The 19,743-nt window shown below is 40.2% G+C and overlaps 1 protein-coding gene across 9 annotated transcripts in view; it reads left to right on the forward strand.

Annotated features, from left to right (window-relative positions):
• UTRN (utrophin) overlaps positions 1-19,743 on the forward strand; it is a 945,243-nt gene that overhangs the window by 354,616 nt on the left and 570,884 nt on the right. For 8 of the 9 annotated variants that reach the window (XM_077486405.1, XM_077486408.1, XM_077486406.1 and 5 more), the window contains 4 exons: positions 3,611-3,760; positions 4,833-5,006; positions 15,324-15,515; positions 18,255-18,427. In XM_077486405.1, coding sequence (XP_077342531.1) covers positions 3,611-3,760; positions 4,833-5,006; positions 15,324-15,515; positions 18,255-18,427 — 689 coding nt within the window. The remainder of the gene's footprint in view (positions 1-3,610; positions 3,761-4,832; positions 5,007-15,323; positions 15,516-18,254; positions 18,428-19,743) is intronic. The other variant, XM_077486411.1, reaches the window with a different exon arrangement.

Here is a 19,743-nt window from a genome sequence, read left to right on the forward strand (position 1 = left end):
AAAGGAAGAGTCTGCAGGAGCCTGGCATTGCACCTACGGTCCACTAGTCACAAGTGCAATGCTTTGCAGGCTCCTACATAAAATAAATAAATGCGCCCTTTGTGTTCCTGCAAATATGTGCATTTATTTGTTTGTTTTTTTAAAGGTGAACCTAGGCTTTATACACAATTAAAAAACACTACCTTTTGTCCTTCTAGTAGTATCACTCAAGAGAGCACGGTAGTAAACAAAAATAGAACTACAGTGGATCCACATGAATAACTGTACATACAATGATTCACAGTATATGAACAATGACATCATTCTCGATAATGCAGTATGATCAAGTATAAAGCATTCAATTAGGCCACCTTTCTGTATTGTATAAAAAAGGGGGTACATTTCCTTGACATTGCAGTGCAACTGTAATAGAGTTAATAATGAAAAATACCACAAAATAATACAAGATTGGTTAGTTATTACAACAATAAGTTTAGATTCCACCTATAGAAGTCTGTTAACTGATGTATGAACATGAGGCATTCAGTTTTCTTCATTTAGAAGATCCAAAACACATATTTTAGGGTTTAGTGTGAAACTGGTATGGAATACACCAATTATTCTCAAACTGTTTGCTGTGGCACACTAGTGTGCCTCGTGAGATTTACAAGTATGCCGTGGGAGTTTTGAGAAAATATTTTAAATTGCTAGCATTTTGAAACCTTGAACATATCGAAAAATTAAATGGTAAATCAATGTTGCAAAAGTAAAAAAAGTAACATATATAAAAACCCAATCCCTGTCTGTCTGGCATTCATTGATTCCTTTTCGTAACGCAAGACTTGTGCGAGATCTCAGGAGAACTCAATCGCTCTAATTATATTATAATAATAGAGACCATTCCATTCCAACTTATATGCTTCTAAATAAAGTTTGTTCGTTGTCTAGCGATGGAGAAATACTTAATCAAGTCTGGAATTCTGAAAGAGAAACCGTTAAATGAAAAGCATAGAAGCAAGTGAAAGTACAAAAAAGATTACAATCGCTTCAATATGATTTGCTCTCGAAAGCAGGCACATCCTTTACATTAAATTTAAAATGAAATATATATGTAAAAATAAATAAGTTCTTCACTACAAAAATTGTTAAATCTTTTCAGGTGTGCCGTGAAAGCTTTTGGATCTTTTTGGTGCACTTCAAGACAAAAAAGTTTAAGAAACACTGGAATACACTATTAAGGATTATTGCACACAGACTAAAATATGCATTTTTATGCTTAGCATAAATCTCCTGTTGCTTTCCTATGCTCAGGAAGCTGAATGTTCCACATATAGCCTTCCATACAATGAATCGTCATACTCTTTTAAACACCAATGCATCTGACATATTTTCCAAACATGAAAGTTACGCATTTGGAGCAGATACATTGGACCTGTGTGTCTGGGTTAACGGTAGTGCAAAAAATCATCATGTTTTAATACAGCCATTCACTTGTATGTGTGCATGAACCCTAACAGTGTGTGTCAATAATAGATATCTCATAGCTAGTAAGCTTGAGAGACTGGACCCTTACCTCAATATTATTGAAAAACTTTTTGGATAAAGTGAATTGTGAGGCTGGTCTTTTTGTTCCAACATTAGTATCTGACCTCACAAATGTTCTCCATATTAATACCCCAGGTTTTGGAGTAGAATGTGTCCAACAAGCTCATAGGCATGATGGTCATGTGTCCACAAACTTTGTATATCTGGTTGAAATGTGTTCATATATGTGCTCTGGTTGAGATGTTTCTATGTTTGCTGTGATAATGTTACATTTTTTGAGTTGGAAATATGAACTTGCACTGTATTATTGGTTCATATTGTGGAAATTATTATGTCATATTGTTCTGGCTGTCAGCATGTATGGGCAGACTAGAATTTCTAGAACTGGGGAATAACAAACTCTTGGAAGCTAAAATTACATAATATCTTGCAAGACCGCCTTTTAAATGAATAATAGTTTTTTTTTATATTGCACATTTTTTATACCATTGTTAATTTAGTTAGATCACTACCTTTGTTACCATTTTAACTGGCTAGTTCACTATAGAACATGCTAGGACTGTGCCAGTTGATCACAGCCTGATTATGTTTACAACTGTTTACATCTGCAAGGAATTTTTATTAGCCACTTGCGACCAGCACACACCGATGTACGTCGGCAGAATGGTGCTGGTAGGCAAAAGGGCATACGGGCACGTCCCCTTTACGAATTGGTGTCGTCGGCATGCGTGCCTGCCACTGTCTCTGTGACCGCAGGTCCCTCAGACTCGATGTCCGCCGGGTTCCCGTGATCATGTCACGGAGTGGAAGAATGGGGAGATGCTGTTGTAAACAAAGCATTTCCCCATTCTGCCTAGTGACAGGGCAGTGATCACAGCTCTCTCTCTTCGAGAGCAGTGATCACTTTCCTCTGTCTTGAAGTCCAGCCACCTAACAGTTAGAATCACTCCTTAGGACACACTTAACCCCTTCACCGCCCCCTAATGGTTAACCCCTTCACTGCCAGTGTCATTTACACAGTAATCAATGCATTTTTATAGCAATGATCGCTGTATAAATGACAATGGTCCAAAAATAGTGTCAAAAATGTCCGATGTGTCACCATAATGTCGCAGTCCCCAAAAAAATTGCAGATCACCGCCATAACTAATAAATAAATAAAAATGCCATATAACTATCCTCTATTTTGTAAAAAAATATATATATATTTTTTCAAAATTGTCACTCTTTTTTTGTTTATAGCGCAAAAAATAAAAACGGCAGAGGTGATCAAATACTACCAAAAGAAATCTCTATTAGTGGAAAAGAAACGGGGTCAATTTTGTTTGGGTACAACGTCGCATGACCACACAATTGTCAGTTAAAGCAACGCAGTGCCGCAAAAAGTGCTCTGGTCAGGAAGAGGATAGTAAAATCCTCTGGGGCCGAAGTGATTAGACATCATAGCTTGAAATCCAAACAGGGCCATAATCCAGACATTGGTATTGCTAAGTAGCAAGATAACCAACAGTTGAAAATGTTTTCTGTCAACATTTTCTAGCGCTATACCCCCACCCCCCACCTCCCCCCGCAGTACCCCCTAAATACTCACCTGAGCCTGATCTTGGTCCTGCGCTACGCACTCTGCAGCAGCTCTTCTCTCTTCTCCCAGCTCTCATAGGCTTGGCTGAGAGCAGTGGGAGCCATTGGCTCCTGCTACTGTCAGTCAAAACCTGTCAGCAAAAGGTGGGGCCGAGCTGGGCTGTGTGTCTGAATAGATGTAAACAGCCCGGCTCGGGAGCAAGTACACTTGAGTACCCCCATGGGAAGTGGCTTCCTATGGGGGGCAATCGGTGGGGGGAGGAGTCAGAAGTGCCAGCCGGGGACCAGAAAGAAGCAACATTGAGGCTGCTCTGTTCAAAGCCATTGCACAGAGCAGGTAGTTATAACAATATTTTTATTTTAATGTAAAAACATTTGATTGTTTAATATCACTTTAAATACCCAATATATGTGTATCTTTAAAATATTTTTGTCATACATATGTAATATGTAGCACATACAATGAATGTTTTCCATTGTTATAACAATGTTTGGTGTTATGCAGGAACTTCAAACAGTTAGGAGAAGACAAGGAAGTAAGCTTTCCCCAGTTACTGCTCAGCATGAACAGGAGGATCGCTTATTCTCCTGGATGAATGAGACTGAGCATCGCCTTTCTGGCCTTCAGGATGCAGAGGATGACAAGAAGCTTCAGGTGAGGTATTCTTGATGTCAGTTTTTATACACTTGAAAGGCATGGGTTTTTTTTGTGTTGGAGTACAAGAGTAAGTATTATGCATTTTAAATAAAAGCCCACCAGATCTCTGTTCCTGTGCTCTAAAAACCTACCTGATTTCAGATCCTGAATTTCAAAGTCCACCTGATTTCTGCTCCTGTAAAATAAAGTCCACCTGATCTCTGCTTCTGCATTCTAAAATCCACCTGATCTCTGCTTTTGCATTCTAAACTCCATCTGATCTCAGCTTCTCTGTTCTAAAATTTTCCTGATCTCTGCACCTTTGCGCCAAAGTTCACCTGACCTCTATATCTGAGTTTCCAGGGCTACCTGATCTCTACATCTTAGCTCCCAGGTCTGCCTGATCTCCGAACCTCTGTCAGGTCTGCCTGATCACTGCACCTGTACTTTCAGGTCTGCCAGATCTCTGTAAGTTCTAAAGTCCACCAAATTTTTTCAATTGAGCATCCAGTCTTGCCTATTCTCTGCAACTGAGTTCCTAAGTTTGCCTGATCTCTGCACTTAAAGTGGTTATAAAGCTTAAACGTTTTTTACTTTCATGCATTTCTTGCTTTATGAGAAGAAATGTTTCAGTATGTGTATCATCCCCTCTCTACATACCTGAGCCCACTCTTGATCCATCACTGTGTCCATCTGTAGTGGCTCTCTCCACTTCTCCCCATTCTCATAGGCTTGGCTGGGAGCAGCCTGCTTCTATAGAGGCAGGCAGTGCAGCTTGGAATCAAGCCTGCAGGTGTGCCAAAATAAGAAGCAGCTTTCTTTGTTGACACACCAAGAAGAGAAAGAGCCAAGAGGCAGGAGTCCAGAGAAGAGCAGGTAAGTATAATATGTTTCTTATTTTAAAAGAAAACAAAAATAACTTTACAAACACTTTAAGCTCTAAAGTCCACCTGATCTCACCTGAACGCTGTCTCACAGTTTTTTTCTTTCTATATAATGACTGCTACTTTTACCAGTCTGTAACTAGTATGTTTGTTTGCTCACCATTAGTAAATGGTAAACATTAGTAAAGCCTGACTCCTCATCACAGGAGTTGCTCAAAGAAGTAGAAGAACATCGAGAGGAGTTCATTGCACTGCAAAAAAGGAGCAGTGATCTTCAGCATGACTCTCAAGCAGAGATAGATGGTGGGAAATTGAAGCAACGGTTTGAAGAAATTGAAGAGCAGTTTGCCATGTATCTAGGAGTACAAAATTCCAGCCTGGTGAGTATCATCAAGCATTAGTATTCTTAGCTCTGTTCCTGTACATTTTTTTTTTTTTATTGAAACAGAATGTTCCTTTTTTTGAGACAAAAAGTCAAGGCATAGTACAAATTTGTCCAAGAATGGACTAAATCAAAAGACATAGTTCAGGCGAGCATATTAGGCAGGTGATAGAGTACAGATCAACTAAGCGACAATCAACATTCATGTAAGTTAGGTCCCACAGAAGATTCCATTCCATGGTCTGTTTTAGCTAGGACAACAACAAGGCATATCAGCCCCACAGTATCAAAGTCCTTCAGCAGGAAATGTGTCCTTCCTAAGCCGTCCAGATATAAACTTCTTAGGAACTGCCCTAAGAAGTTAATTTCTTGTTGAACTTCTTAGGGCAGTTCCTATTGAGGTAAGTCAATTTATAAAGTGGTAAAACAGCATTATTGATTTTTCCCATGAATCCACAGTGGGAGGGGAAGGGGCACTCCACCACAATACAATTTCCCTCTTTGCATAAAATAAAAGACACATTAGTAATAGTTTAGTACATCGAGGCCTCTGATCATCATCCTGGATACCCAGAAGAACCAATTCTGGGGAAACAGGGAGAGTCAACTGGAGGCGGCCATTAATAGCATCCACTACCTCCTCCCAGCATGGGGCAATCATCGGGAAGCTCCAAAACATGTGAATATACGATCCTACTCCATTCCAGCACCTAGGGCAGTCCTGCAATCTTTGTGGATACACTCTGTGCAGTCTCTGGGGGGTGTAATAAACTATGTGTAGATATTTAACCTGTATTAACTTTTCTTTTGAGGAAATCAACAAGCTAATACTATCTGGTAAACAGTTCTCCCAATCATCTCTGTCCAGGTCTGGAAAGGTCATCTTTCCACTGATCTCAAAGCCTATCTATTTTGTCAGCTCTCAGTAAGTTCAAGTATAGAGTGGACAGAGGTTTTGACATCTGTTCCTGGGCTAACATCTCCTCGATGGGATCCATGACCAGCCTAGGAGGGGTCGGGAACTGGCCCTGAGCTGCATGGCATATTTGTAGATACCTAAAATACATCCACCCAGGTAAATGGTATTTTTTTTTAAGGTTTGTGAAGGGGAGTAAGACCCCCGCTGAAAAAATGTCCCCTAGTACTTTAAATCCATATCGATCCCAAATCTGTGGATCAGGAAGAGATCTGAAAATGAGAGAGGGCAGAAGGGGGACCATCTATTGGGACTCATGATCCTCTATCTGGCCACTGTCCAAACCTTAAGGGTCATTCTTGTAGTGCGCGGCAGGTTACCATATGCCCGATGACCTTTATAAATGAAATTGCCCAATTCTCGAAGTGACCCCAAGACAGCTGCCTCACACGGTAGCATTGGATTGGGAAACCACATACCACCACCTGACGGTCACTAGGACAGCGACCCAGTAGTAGATTTGGTAATCTGGTAGTGCTAGTCCAGACAGGAAGAGTCAGAGTCGATCTAGCTAATCTAGGGGTAGATCCCCCCCAAATAAATGTACCAATGCATTTATACACATCTTCAAAAAAAGAGTTGGATATCCAGGTTGGGCAGCTGTGGAAAAACATAGAAATTTAGGAAGGAATAACATCTTAAGCAGGTTTATACGTCCCATGAGATTCAGTGGTAGGGATGCCCAGCTGGCCCGAAGCTGGGACAGAACCGGAAGCAGGTTGAGTTCAGTGAAGCTTGTTAGATCCTGTCGAACCTGGATACCCAAGAACCTAAATTGATCTACTCAGAGTAATGGGACTTAATAATGGGACTCAATTTGGACCAATTTATGCGGATTCCCGAAATAGCTCCAACGTCGCCTTCAAAGACCCGTCTGCGTCTTGAAGATATAAGAGCGTACAGAAAGATTTTCTCCTCCAGGGACCCCGCCCTCATTCCCCTTCAGAGTTCCTGATTAAGATGGCCAAGGGTTCAAGAGCCAGGGTAAAAAGGGCCAGGGATAAGGGACATCCCTATCGGGTATCCCTCTTCAGCAGGAAGGATGCAGATAGCCTATCATTAGTTTGAATACGAGCCTTGGGCACCAGGTAGAGCATACATATACACTGAAGGAACTTGGGTCCAAAACAAAAATGGCGTAATGACTCCCACAGGAAAGTCCACTCTACAGAGTCAAACTCCTTTTCAGCGTCTAATGAGGCGATGACCCGACTTCCACTATTTGCATGGGATATTGAAAGGTTAAGAAAGAGGCAGCGGATGTTGATATACGTGCCCTTCCCAGGCATAAACCCAGTTTGATCAGCATGGACTACTTCCTCCAAGACCTTAGATAGCCTATTTGCCAATTTTTTGACAAAATCTTGGCATCAACATTTGAGGGAAATTGGTCTGTAGGAGGAGCAATCCTCTGGGTACTTGCCTGGTTTGAGAACAAACACCATGCCTCAGAAATGGAATCAAGATGAGCTTCCAGTGAAAAGAGGGACACAAGCCGTGGGGCCAGCAGGTCTTGATAGTGGGAGTAAAACTCCATTGGGAGACCATCTACCCCAGGGGTCTTCCCAGCTTGAAGTTTTGAAAGAGCAGTCTGCGCTTCCTCCAGGATAATATCAGACCCCAGGTCCATGCATGTCTTTTCTCCAAGAGTTGGCAGTGTGTCACAATCAAGGTATGAGGACAACTCTTGAGGAGTATAATCCACCCTGGAGAAATACAGGTGCTGATAGTATTGCAAAAATCTTCCGTTTATGTTACTAGGTGATCTCAGCACTACCACTTCAGAATCCTTCACTCCATTAATATGAGTAACATCAAACTGCCCCTTGGCCAGCTATTCCAACAAGCGACCGCTTCTATTGCCATACTCAAAGATCCTCTGAGCCATATTAAGAAATGATTTCTGCATCCTCTCAACTCTACACAGGGATACCTCTCTAAGTGCAAATTGCTAGGCTCCATAGGCCACTTGATCAGGAGGTGCAACATATACTGCCTCTTTTAACCTAGCATCCTCCTCTAACCTCTCCAGAGAATGCACAGATCTCATACCTGCTGCAGCAATACGAGATATATATATATACTCTCCTCTGGTCCAGGCCTTAAAAGCATTCCATGTTACCAGAGGAGTAGTAGAGTTAGCATTAGCCAGCCAGTAGTTACAGATCCCTTCCTGAACGGTCTCCTGAATCTCCTGATCCTCAAGCCAGTAACTGGACAGCCTCCACAGCCTCTCTCCAGGGGGCCAAAGGACAGTTTAAGCAGCAAGGAGGCATAATCTGAAATTCCCCTGGGCAGGATAGCAATGTCTGTGACTTTCTCGAGTAGTGTGGGTGGCATAGGTCAGACTGATGCGAGAAAGAGTACGAAAGGTAACGGGATGGCATGTAAATTCCCGAAGGGAAGGGTTGAAGTGGCGCCAGACATCAGTTAGATCGAAAGTACTCACCCAGTTGGCCAGGCAAGGGACCCAGTGAGGGGCAGAGTGGAATCTGTCCAGATCCGGAGAAGGAGTCAAGTTGAAATCTCCCAGCACTAGTATATCCTCCACCCCATAGCTGAGTGCCAACTGCATAAATTTAGAAAGTAACGCAGAGTCCGCTGGAGCCGGCAGATAAATTCCTACGAATACATAAGGAGTACTAGCAATCAGAGCATGCATGCCGATATATCGACCCCTGGGTCCGTAATGATATCCAAGAACTGAAAAGGCAGCTGCTTGTGTATCAGGATACTGACCCCCTGGAGTACGTGGTATGATAGTGTGAGCTCACCCAGGCCTTCTTCAGGCTCATGAGTCTCCTGCAGAACACACATTTTGGGGAAATATTTCGGAAATGACCAATGATCTTTTATGGGCAGAGTTAACCCCCCACACATTCCAGGAGACTATAGAGACAACAGCTATATGGATCTCAGGGGAAAAGTACTCCAGCCATCCAAGGGAACCCGCCAGGCATTCAGCCCACCCATCCAGCTAGCCAGCCATCTCCAGCTAGCCAAGCCCACCCAGCACTGTAGTCATAGATATGAAGAGAAAAGCCATGCAATAAAGGAACATGCAAAACATTCAAAATTGCAAACAGACAACTAAATAACATACCTTGCGAAGAAAACAAAAAATAGCCAATAACAGCTGGCAATCCCCTCCCCACACTCCGCAGGTCCCACCCAAGGTGAGGCTGCATGGACCCCAATTAACCTCCCCGAAGGCAACCAGTGACTGGGAGGCATGTGTGTGTGTATGCCAAGAGTCAAGAACCCAGCATCACCCAATCTCCAGCAACAAAGAAGGGTTAAATAAAAGTTTGTTAAAAGAGGAGACATATTCCATAAGAGATGCTACAATGTCATCGTAACCGGGTTTGTAAGAAATCACCTGGGCCGGTCCAGGGACACTTCACTTAGTAACTTATACTCCAACAGGAGAAACGGCACAGCAAATGTCTATGTTAGCCATTGTCTAGTGCAAAGCTTTTGAGATCACATACCAACAGCAAAGGGGTCAGCCAACTCCCAGATATCAGTAAAGTGCTGGCCTGCTTTGCAAGAGAGGTAGAGACAGTCAGTAACAAACCAAAAGTACATACTTATCCAGGGAAGTTATAAATTCAAATGACATCCTGGGAGAATTTCAGCCCAAGGAGGGTATAGTTTCCAGCCAGTTCAGGGCTTCCCTCAGGGAGGTAAAAAAAACGTATTGTTTCACCATCAGCTTGGCCAGTAAAAGAACACTATACTTAATCCCCTTGGAGCGGAGACATGCTTGACCACATCAACTGAGCAACGGAGCTTCTGGGTCTCTGGAGTAATCTGGGAATAACATAATGCAATTATTCTTGTAAATCAATTCACCCACTGCTCTTGCAGCCCTGAGCAATTCATCCTGATACCTGAAGTTTAGGAGGTGCATAAAAAAAAGTACAAGGAGGGGATTGTTGCGGGCTGGGTTGTGGTGGCATACGGGGGCATATGGGCCCTCTCCAGCGTAAAGTGTTGGGATAGTTGAGCCACAGGGAGTAAAGAACGGAGCAGCTCCTCTGCAAACTTTGTGGGGTTCTTGCCCTCTGCGCCTTCCACCAAGCCATTGAGACAAATGTTATTCCGTCGACACCTGTTCTTTGAGTCTTCAGCCCTGTGTTCCAGCACCCTAACTCTGGATTGAAGGAAGTGGCTCACGCCAGTGTTTCCTTCTACTGCATCCTCCACATGTCCCACCCGTGCTTCAGCCGAGGTCAGCCGGGAGCGGACCTTATCCAGGTCTTGTCGTCCAGCTGTACCGCCAATTTTAGAGGTAAGGGCAGGTTGGCAGGAGGCAACAGCTGTCTGGCAGGTAGTGATAGCCGCCATAACCTGCAGTATCCCTGGTACAGAATTGGCAGATCCTTTCAGGGGGTCCGTCTGGGACGCCATGTTAGCATGTGGTGGCTGCTCGCTGTACCGCTGAGGCTCCAGGCTGACTGCAGGAGGTATATCCGGGGGAAAACTACGTTTCTTTCCCCCTCTGCTACGTCCGGATTGTTTAGAAGGCATCCACTGTCACTTGTCACGATGCAGAACGTTGAGAAACCCGGCCAGGTGAATTGCAGGATTATCTCAGCAGCAGGGCTCCAGAATAAGCATCTGTACACTCTGCCATCTTGGACACGCCCCACTGTTCCTGTACATTCATTGCCTATCATCTAGTAAAGCGGTGACATTATTTGAGATTTTACATTTACCAAATTGACTGTGTGTTACTTTTAGTACATATGTACACATACACAAAATCTGAATATTGGAGTAAAAGCCAAAGCAAAACTCACCAGTTAAAAGTGTAAACTTTAGAGTCTAATAAAGAATGTAAATGTCAAGTTTCAGTTTAATGTTGTCAGACCAGTAAATTATTATATTTGATTAGTTACAGTGTGATAATGCATTTCGCTTTACTGTAAAAAAAAAACCTTCTAAACAATATCATATCTGCAAACATTCTCACACTACAGTATATACCGTACCTGTTGACATATACTGTAATTATATTATTTCTGTACATACAGTATGTGTTCACAATACATGCCTGCCTGTTGTTGGTTGTAGTGTATCAATTTGAGTAGAAAATGGAAGGTTTAGAACCCCTGTTAATGGTAAATCCAAAACGTTACAGTTGCTACAATATTTTCTTTTAAATTGTTCCCTTGTCTATTAGAAAAAAAGATGTCTTTAGTCTTCTGAGATTAATGATACCCAAAAGCACAAAAGTAGGTAAATGGCTTTTGAGTTTTAAATGTATTTTATTTAATATATATATATATATACACACACACACACACACACACATATATATATATATATATATATATATATATATATATATATATGCCCCTACCCACCCCTAGAACTGCTCTATGACCATCCTCCCCTATACACCTCCCAGCATCGCCCATCTCAGAGAGCAGGGAACCAAGTATAAATTTGGGAGGGCTATACAAGTAATTTGTATGGAATGTGGTAATAAAAGGCAATGTAGTAAAATTTTCAGAACATTAGCAATGTCCAACACTTACCAAAGTAAGCTCAGAGGCACATACAGATGCTTTCAACAGGCCCATATGCAGCAAAGGGACATCCCATATCCAGCAAAGAGATATCCCCATATCCAGCAAAGAGATATCCCCATATCCAGCAAAGAGATATCCCCATATCCAGCAAAGAGACATCCCATATCCAGCAAAGAGACATCCCCATATCCAGCAAAGAGATATCCCCATATCCAGCAAAGAGATAGCCCCATATCCAGTAAAGAGACATCCCCACATCCAGCAAAGAGACATCCCCACATCCAGCAAAGAGAAATCCCCACATCCAGCAAAGAGAAATCCCCATATCCAGCAAAAGAGACATCCCCATATCGAGCAAAGAGATAGCCAGGCACCCCCATATCCAAGCAGCATTCACATACAGCCCTTTTCTAGCAACCCTGAATAATTAACTTAACAAAAAAGCATTGTCTCCACAGGAAAATGTGCAAGTAGGGCAGGCTAGCATTGTACCACAGCTCCTCACAGTTGCAACCAATGGCAAAAAGGAGCATGCTATCCGGTCTGCAGGGAGAGGCGGAATACAGATGATATCACTCTGCCTTCCACCCTGTAAGGACTGCAGCCAGAGCTACAAAAGCTGTCGCTTATGCGGCCACCAGTTCACTCCACGGCTGGCGTCCTACTAAAATAAACTATATAAAAAATACAGTTCTCCCTCACTGTTTTTGGGGCGGAGGTGCCAGAAAAAAAGGTGTGTGTGTGTGTGTGTGTGTGTGTGTGTGTGTGTGTGTGTGTGTGTGTGTGTATATATATATATATATATATATATATATATATAATAAATTGAGTGGGATTGCTACACAAAAAATATTTTAATGAAGAAGTTTAAAACTTCAAAAAATGCAGGCAGTCATGGTAACAGTTTCGGGCTAATACAGATCACGCCCTTCTTCAAAACCTCATGCCTGTAAATGACCACATACATGTTACAATATATATAGAGAGAGCTCATCAGCAATCTATTAGAAAAACAAAAAATAAAAATGTATAAAAATATAAATTGATAAAAAAAGTGAAAAAATTGATTTAATATGTACACAAAAACAATAATTAATGAAATTAAATAAAAAAAAAACAAAAACAAATTTATATACATGAAAAAAAAATATAGATAAACTGTGGTCTGTAAACCTAATTAATAGTTTGCATGCTTACGTGATTCATATCAAAACATACATTTTATTTAAATTTTTTTATGTTTTAATATGAATCACATGGGCATGCACACTATTAATTAGGTTTACAGATCACAGTTTATCTATATATATATTTTTCATGTATATACATTTTTTTTTTATTATTTAATTTAATTATTAAGAGAAACAAAAAATGACCCAAGACAACCCAAACATAGCAGAGACATGCCTCCATCCCTAGAGGATATATAAAAGGAGAAGAACAAAGGAATAAGTACGGGACTTTAGATGAGGCGTGTCTCTGTTAGCAAAGGATATTGTAAATTAATTGTATAGAGACTATTGAGTGTAACCAATCCCTATCCCTATAATGAGCAAAATAAAATAAAAAAATAAATAAATATTTCTTGTGTACAAAATAATGCATGATATAACCATATTCAATGCAAAATAGTCACATATTTAATATTCATACATCAAAGGACATGATTGGTACAAAGAACAATAATAGAAAGAATATTATACATGATTGTCATAATGAACAGTACCTAATATAGAATTGTGAAACATATAAAATGAGAATGGAATAAATTCATAATAATACAGGCTATAACCTGGCACCCTCAAGTGTGGACTCACCGCGTTTTATGGCGTTTAAAGCCAATCGTCAGGAGGAGGATGCTATAAAATAAACAGTATAATAAATAAATACGTAGGTGGACCAATTAATATATTAGATATGTAGATCTCTTCAGCTGAAAAACAGGAGATATAATGTAGTGGTAGTGCTTTACCTATGGAGTAGCTCATGGGTATAGACCCATAGTTACTATGATGGAATGACCATAGCCTGAAAAAATTAGTCTTTAATTTAATTATTGTTTTTGTGTACATATTAAATCTATTTTTTCACTTTTTTTTTTATTAATTTATTATTTTATACATTTTTATTTTCAGTTTTTCTGTGTAGGATTCCCGAGTGATATAATCTGTGAGGTGTGGAAATATTGTCATATCTGTTGATGTTTCCTTCCAGGATTGTATTATATTATGTATTCACTAAATGTTTCACACAATGATTTATCAGTTAATTGATTCCAGATTGTTTAATAGAATGCTGATGAGCTCTCTATATATATTGTTCCATGTATGTGGTCATTTATAGACATGAGGTTTTCAAGAAGGGCATGATCTGTATTAGCCCAAAACTAAGACCATGACTGCCTGAATTTTTTGGTGTTTTAAACTTCTTCATTAAAACATTTTTTTTGTGCAGAAATCCCGCTCAATTTATTCTATAATATAAGGATAATTGGGAAGGCTTGATTGCTATTGCACGTACTGCTGTGACCAACGTACACCTCACCCTTTGAACTTTCTCTTTTAATATATATATATATATATATATCTCACAAAAGTAAGTACATCCCTCAAATTTTTGTAAATATTTTATTATATCTTTTCATGTGATAACACTGAAGAAATTACACTTTGCTACAATATAAAGCAGCGAGTGTAGAGCTTGTATAACAGTGTAAATTTGCTGTGCCCTCAAAATAACTCAACACACAGCCATTAATATCTAAACCGCTGGCAACAAAAGTGAGTACACTCCTATGTAAAAATGTCCAAATTGGGCCCACACTATCAAAATTTTGTGTGGCCACCATGATTTTTCAGCACTGCCTTAACCCTCCTGAGCAAGGAGTTCACCAGAGCTTCACAGGTTGCCGCTGGAGTCCTCTTCCACTTCTCCATGATGACATCATGGAGCTGGTGGATGTTAGAGACCTTGTGCTCTTCCACCTTCCGTTTGATGCACAATAGGGATTAGATCTGGAGAAATGCTTGGCCTTTACCCTCAGCTTTTTTATCAAGACAGTGGTCGTCTTAGAGGTGTATGTTGGGGTCGTTATCACGTTGGAATACTGCCCTGCGACCCAGTCTCCAAAGGAAGGGGATCATGCTCTGCTTCAGTATGTCACAGTACATGTTGGCATTCATGGTTCCCTCAGTGAACTGTAGCTCCCAGTACCAGCAGCACTCATGCAGCCTAAGACCATGGCACTCCCACCAACAGTATGAGAGAGTGAGAGCTGCTCCCCATTTACACCTGATACCTTGTAACACTAACGAGTCACATGACACCGGTAGGGAAAATGGCCAAATAGTACATTTTCACTTAAGGGTGTACTCACTTTTGTTGCCAGCGGTTTAAACATTAATGGCTGTGTGAGTTTTTTTGAGAGGACAGCAAATTTAAACTGTTATACAAGCTGTTTACTCACTACTTTACTATGCCACATGAAAAGATATAAAATATTTACAAATGTGAGGGGTGTGAGATACTGTGTGTGTGTGTATATATATGTCTGATGTGATCATTTGAATACTATAGGTTATTCAGAAAGTCATTAAGACGTGGTTCTGAATTAACCTATATTTCATAACTAAATCATTGCTAATTCATCTTGCAAACTATATGTTCCTTAGAAAAAGCCTCACTGTTTGTTAATTTATATGAAATATACTGAGCTCCATTTGTATTGTGTTCTAAGTTCAGCTGCAGCCTCATTTTACTGAGAATCATAACTAAAATGGTAACCTGTATCTGTCTATAGGATGACACTGAACCTCGCCTGGATGGCAGCGATACCTCTACAGGATTCATGCCCTCGTTTCTTTCCTCTGATTACTTAGTTGAAATAAACAAAGTCCTGCTTTCTATAGCAGATACTGAGCTTTTGCTTAATGCACCTGAGCTGAGCAGTGGAGAATATGAAAATTTCAACGCACAGGAAGAATTACTGACGGTAATAACCATCATTCAATCTTGGTCAGAAAAATATGGGTTTGCGCATTCATTGCTTATTGCAGGTGGTAACTGCTTTTGTTTCACCACACCCTGTTTGACGTGTAAACATACCTGAGCCTTTTCTTGAATTTGCTTTGGGTTGCGCCAACGCCAAGACAATGCAATTTTTCCATATTTGACATGAAGTCATGTCAAACCACTGCGTCGTTGTGGTATGCCGTGAAAATGAGTACCACACAAGAACTAGTGCATCACAATAGGGATGGGCCAAACACCCCCCAGTTCGGTTCGCACCAGAACATAACGAACAGGCAAATTTGGAAGAATACACAAACACTGTTAAAGTCTATGGGACATGAACATGAATAATTTAAAGTGCTAATTTTTAAGGCTTATATGCAAGTTATTGTCATAAAAAGTGTTTGGGGACCCGGGGTCCTGCCCCAGGAGACATGTATCAATGCAATAAAAAGTTTTAAAAATTGAAGTTTTTTTGGGAGCAGGGATTTTAATAGTGCTTAAAGTGAAACAATAAAAGTGAAATATTCCAAGGGGTCCCCTTGTTAAAGGGGGCTTCCAGATTCCGATATGCCCCCTGCTCGCAGACCTCCACAACCACCGGTCAAGGGTTGTGGGGATGAGGCCCTTGTCCCCATCAGCATGGGGACACTGTGCTTTAGGAGGCTACCCCAAAGCACCCTCCCCATGTTGAGGGCATGTGGCCTGGTACGGTTCTGGAGGGGGGGCGCTCTCTCATCCCCCCCTCTTTTCCTGCAGCCTGCCAGGTTGCGTGCTCGGATAAGGGTCTGGTATGGATTTTTGGGGGGACCCCCACACCATTTTTTTTTTTTTTTTAATTGACGCAGGATTCCCCTTAAAATTTAGGTCTGGTATGGATTTTGAGGAGGACCTCTACGCCATTAAAAATAAATGTCACAGAGTTCCTCTTAATATCCATACCAGACCTGAAGGGCCTGGTATGGAATTTGGGGGGACCCCCACACAATTTTTTTTTTGTGCAGGGGCTGTTTTAAACACGGGAAAAATATGCCACTTTACAGGCATACTGTAAACACTCCCCGGGTACAAAATTTAAAGGAATATTCCCCTTTTTATTTCACTTTAAGCATTATTAAAATCACTGCTCCCAAAAAAATGTCAGTTTTTAAAACTTTTTTTTGCATTGATACATGTCTCCTGGGGCAGGTCCCCGGGTCACCAAACACTTTTTATGACAATAACTTGCATATAAGCCTTTAAAATTAATACTTTTGAATCTTCATTTTAATGTCCCACAGACTTTAACTGTGCTACGGAGGCTTTCGAATTTGCCCCGAACACTGCATATTGTTCGGTGTTCGCAGAATATCCGAACAACCAAATTTCGGCCCGAGCATCCCTACATCACAATGCTGCCACAGTGAACAGAATTCAATTAAAAGTAATTTGTGAAATTTCAATAAAGTTCTAATAAAAAAGAGGTTATTGGTACATCAGCAGTTTTGTTTCCAGTGCACACCTATGACCGATGCATTTAGCACAGCTGCTGGTGTGAATGAGCCATCAGTATAGTTGCATGACTGTCTTCCATTTCTTAAACATGCATGGGATTTGTTGCTAGTAACTCCAAGAAAATGGTAACATAAAGTGATTTCCTAGTATGCTGAAAAATCTCTTGTGATTGATCTTCATTAATTTTATCTTCCATGACAGAAAGTCTCAGATCACATAACACATTTACTGCAATGTCATTTTCAACCTATTTAAGATCTACAGCTGCAACTGTTCCCAGCAAGCAGCATTTTTAAAAATACCCTGACCTTACCAGCCCTTCACCATGCTAACACAGCATAGAACAAATATTCTCATCAATATGCAATCACAATTCATCTTTTAGCAGTTTATTGCAATCACAATTCATCTTTTAGCAGTTTATTGCAATCGCAATTCATCTTTTAACAGTTTAGCTGAATTAATAAAATATATCTGACTGGATAGTCTGGGTTACTGAACAATATTATATGTATAAATAAAACTGTGCATGAAACTTTTGTAAATACATTTGGTATTTGAACGATGTCAAAATGTGACAAAAAATCATCTAAAAAAAAATCTAGTTTTGATAAGCCAGTTAAAATCCCAAATGCACCTCTAATTAGGCTTTCACAAGATTTCAAAATTTTATTTTGAATAAAACCACTGAGGAAGAGCATTGAGTATTCGGGTGCAATTCATTTTGAGACTTCTTAGCAGTATGTTGTGACTCCAACTAAGTTAAACTGAAATTACAGTACTATAGGCCTTCAGTAACACAGGATATATGGAAAGCACCAAATGGCACCATTTGTTAGATGTGAAAGCTCAAATATGCAGTATTGGATTGCAGTTATGGTACATGTTCTGATTTCATTCTTTTTTTAGCCTTTTAGATACCTGTGCACAAAAGAATACTTAGATGAATCAATATGACTTATCTTGTAACAAAATTATCATGCTGTTAGTGGTCATAAAGGCCAATGAAGCCTACTAATCAGCACTTTATGCCTATGGGTAATTTTCCCTGGTTAATAAAAAAAAAAAAAAAAAAAAAAGTATTCTGCCTTAGCATCTGTCTGCTTTCCTAAACAAGTGCATAGTGTGATTGGTTGTTAAGAGAAGAAATAGTAAGCATCTTGAAATTCTGCTCCTAGTATACATGTCAAGAATCTTGACATACCTATATATTCCTGTCTTGTAGGACATAAAAGATTCTCTGGATAAGCTTGGAGAGCAAATTGCAGCTATTCATGAGAAACAGCCAGATGTAATTTTTGAAGCATCGGGACCTGAAGCCATACAAATAGGGGATTCTCTCACTCAGGTGAATGCAGAGTGGGATAGGATCAATCGATTGTACACCGATCGCAAGAGGTAAGAAGAATAATAACAAAAAATATTATACACTCAAAATATGATTGACTTTATATATGTCACCATATGATGCTGGTGTTTTTAGTTGACAATAAGGACCAATCAGTAAAGCGTCAAATTATTTTACTGTTGTTTAGTATTTTAAACTGTCCCTGTAAGAAGGGTTAACAAAATTACAATGTCAGTATGCTGTAAATAAAGCAGCAGTATACTTACTACCTACCGGCAGCCTGTTTGTTTAAACTTTGCCCTGTAGCAGAGCTTCAGAAGTCAGTACTATACCACTCTAGTGGGTGTGTGGCATTGCCTATCCCAAGCTGGCTTCTGTAGTTCCTACCATCAACCCTTACCTCGCTACTGTATCCTGCAATAACTAGGGGTCAGCAGGAGAAACATAAGTGAGCATTGGTGAGACCCACTAATAGACCAGGCAATATTTAAAACAGAGGCTGTGTGTGCTATATATCCACATGTCCCTTCAGTATGCAGTATATCACAAAATTCTCTTGGGTAGCCATAGACTTTTTGTGGAACATATAGATACAACATGAGAGTTAAAACACAATTTTACATGTGGATTGTCTTGGATTTATACATTTTGTGAACCCCTAAACAGACACCATTTTTTATAGTGACTTTTTAATTGATACAAATAAAACATAATTTTTATGGAATGTATCTATGTTGTATCTATATGTTCAACAAAAAGTCAGTGGCTACCTAACAGAATTTTGCGATATACACTATTAGACCATCTTTAGGAATCAATTAGAATCAGTGCTGGGAACTCAAATATAGTATGATGTTTCAGAAAATGGGCCACCAGATATTTAAGTGTAAAGCTGCTTTCTTCATAGGGTACTGCCTTTTCTTAACCCCCTGAAAGAGCAGCTTTGAGCATAACCAAAGTTTTTACCATAGGTGTGCACAACCTATTGCATTAGGGTATAAACCCCAAAGCTCAAACACACTGAAGCCAAGGCAGTATGGGGAGTCGGCACCACACAGATTGATTAGGGTGTGCGCACGCCTATGGTTATTACCTTTTTTTCAGTTTGTTGGCTTTATGGATTCTTAAGATATCCACTGTGTCTAATGTTAAATGTTCAAAATGTTGCTTATTACCATTTGTAAACTTTATATATATCTTTATGTTTGAGGTGCACCCAGGCAATTGGGAGAAGGGCCCCATTACTCTGGTGGTCAGTGGAAAACTGCTCCCCTCAGTGGTGGTCAGTGCTCTCTGTACAGACAGGTAAAAAAATGGTTTAGGTGTTTACTTATTTGACTGTCAGAAATTGGTTGCTAGGGGTTCC

This window comes from Lithobates pipiens, unplaced genomic scaffold (assembly GCF_037356315.1).
Source record: "Lithobates pipiens isolate NorthernLeopardFrog02 unplaced genomic scaffold, aLitPip1_a1.2 Scaffold_18, whole genome shotgun sequence".
Taxonomy (NCBI): Eukaryota; Metazoa; Chordata; class Amphibia; order Anura; family Ranidae; genus Lithobates; species Lithobates pipiens.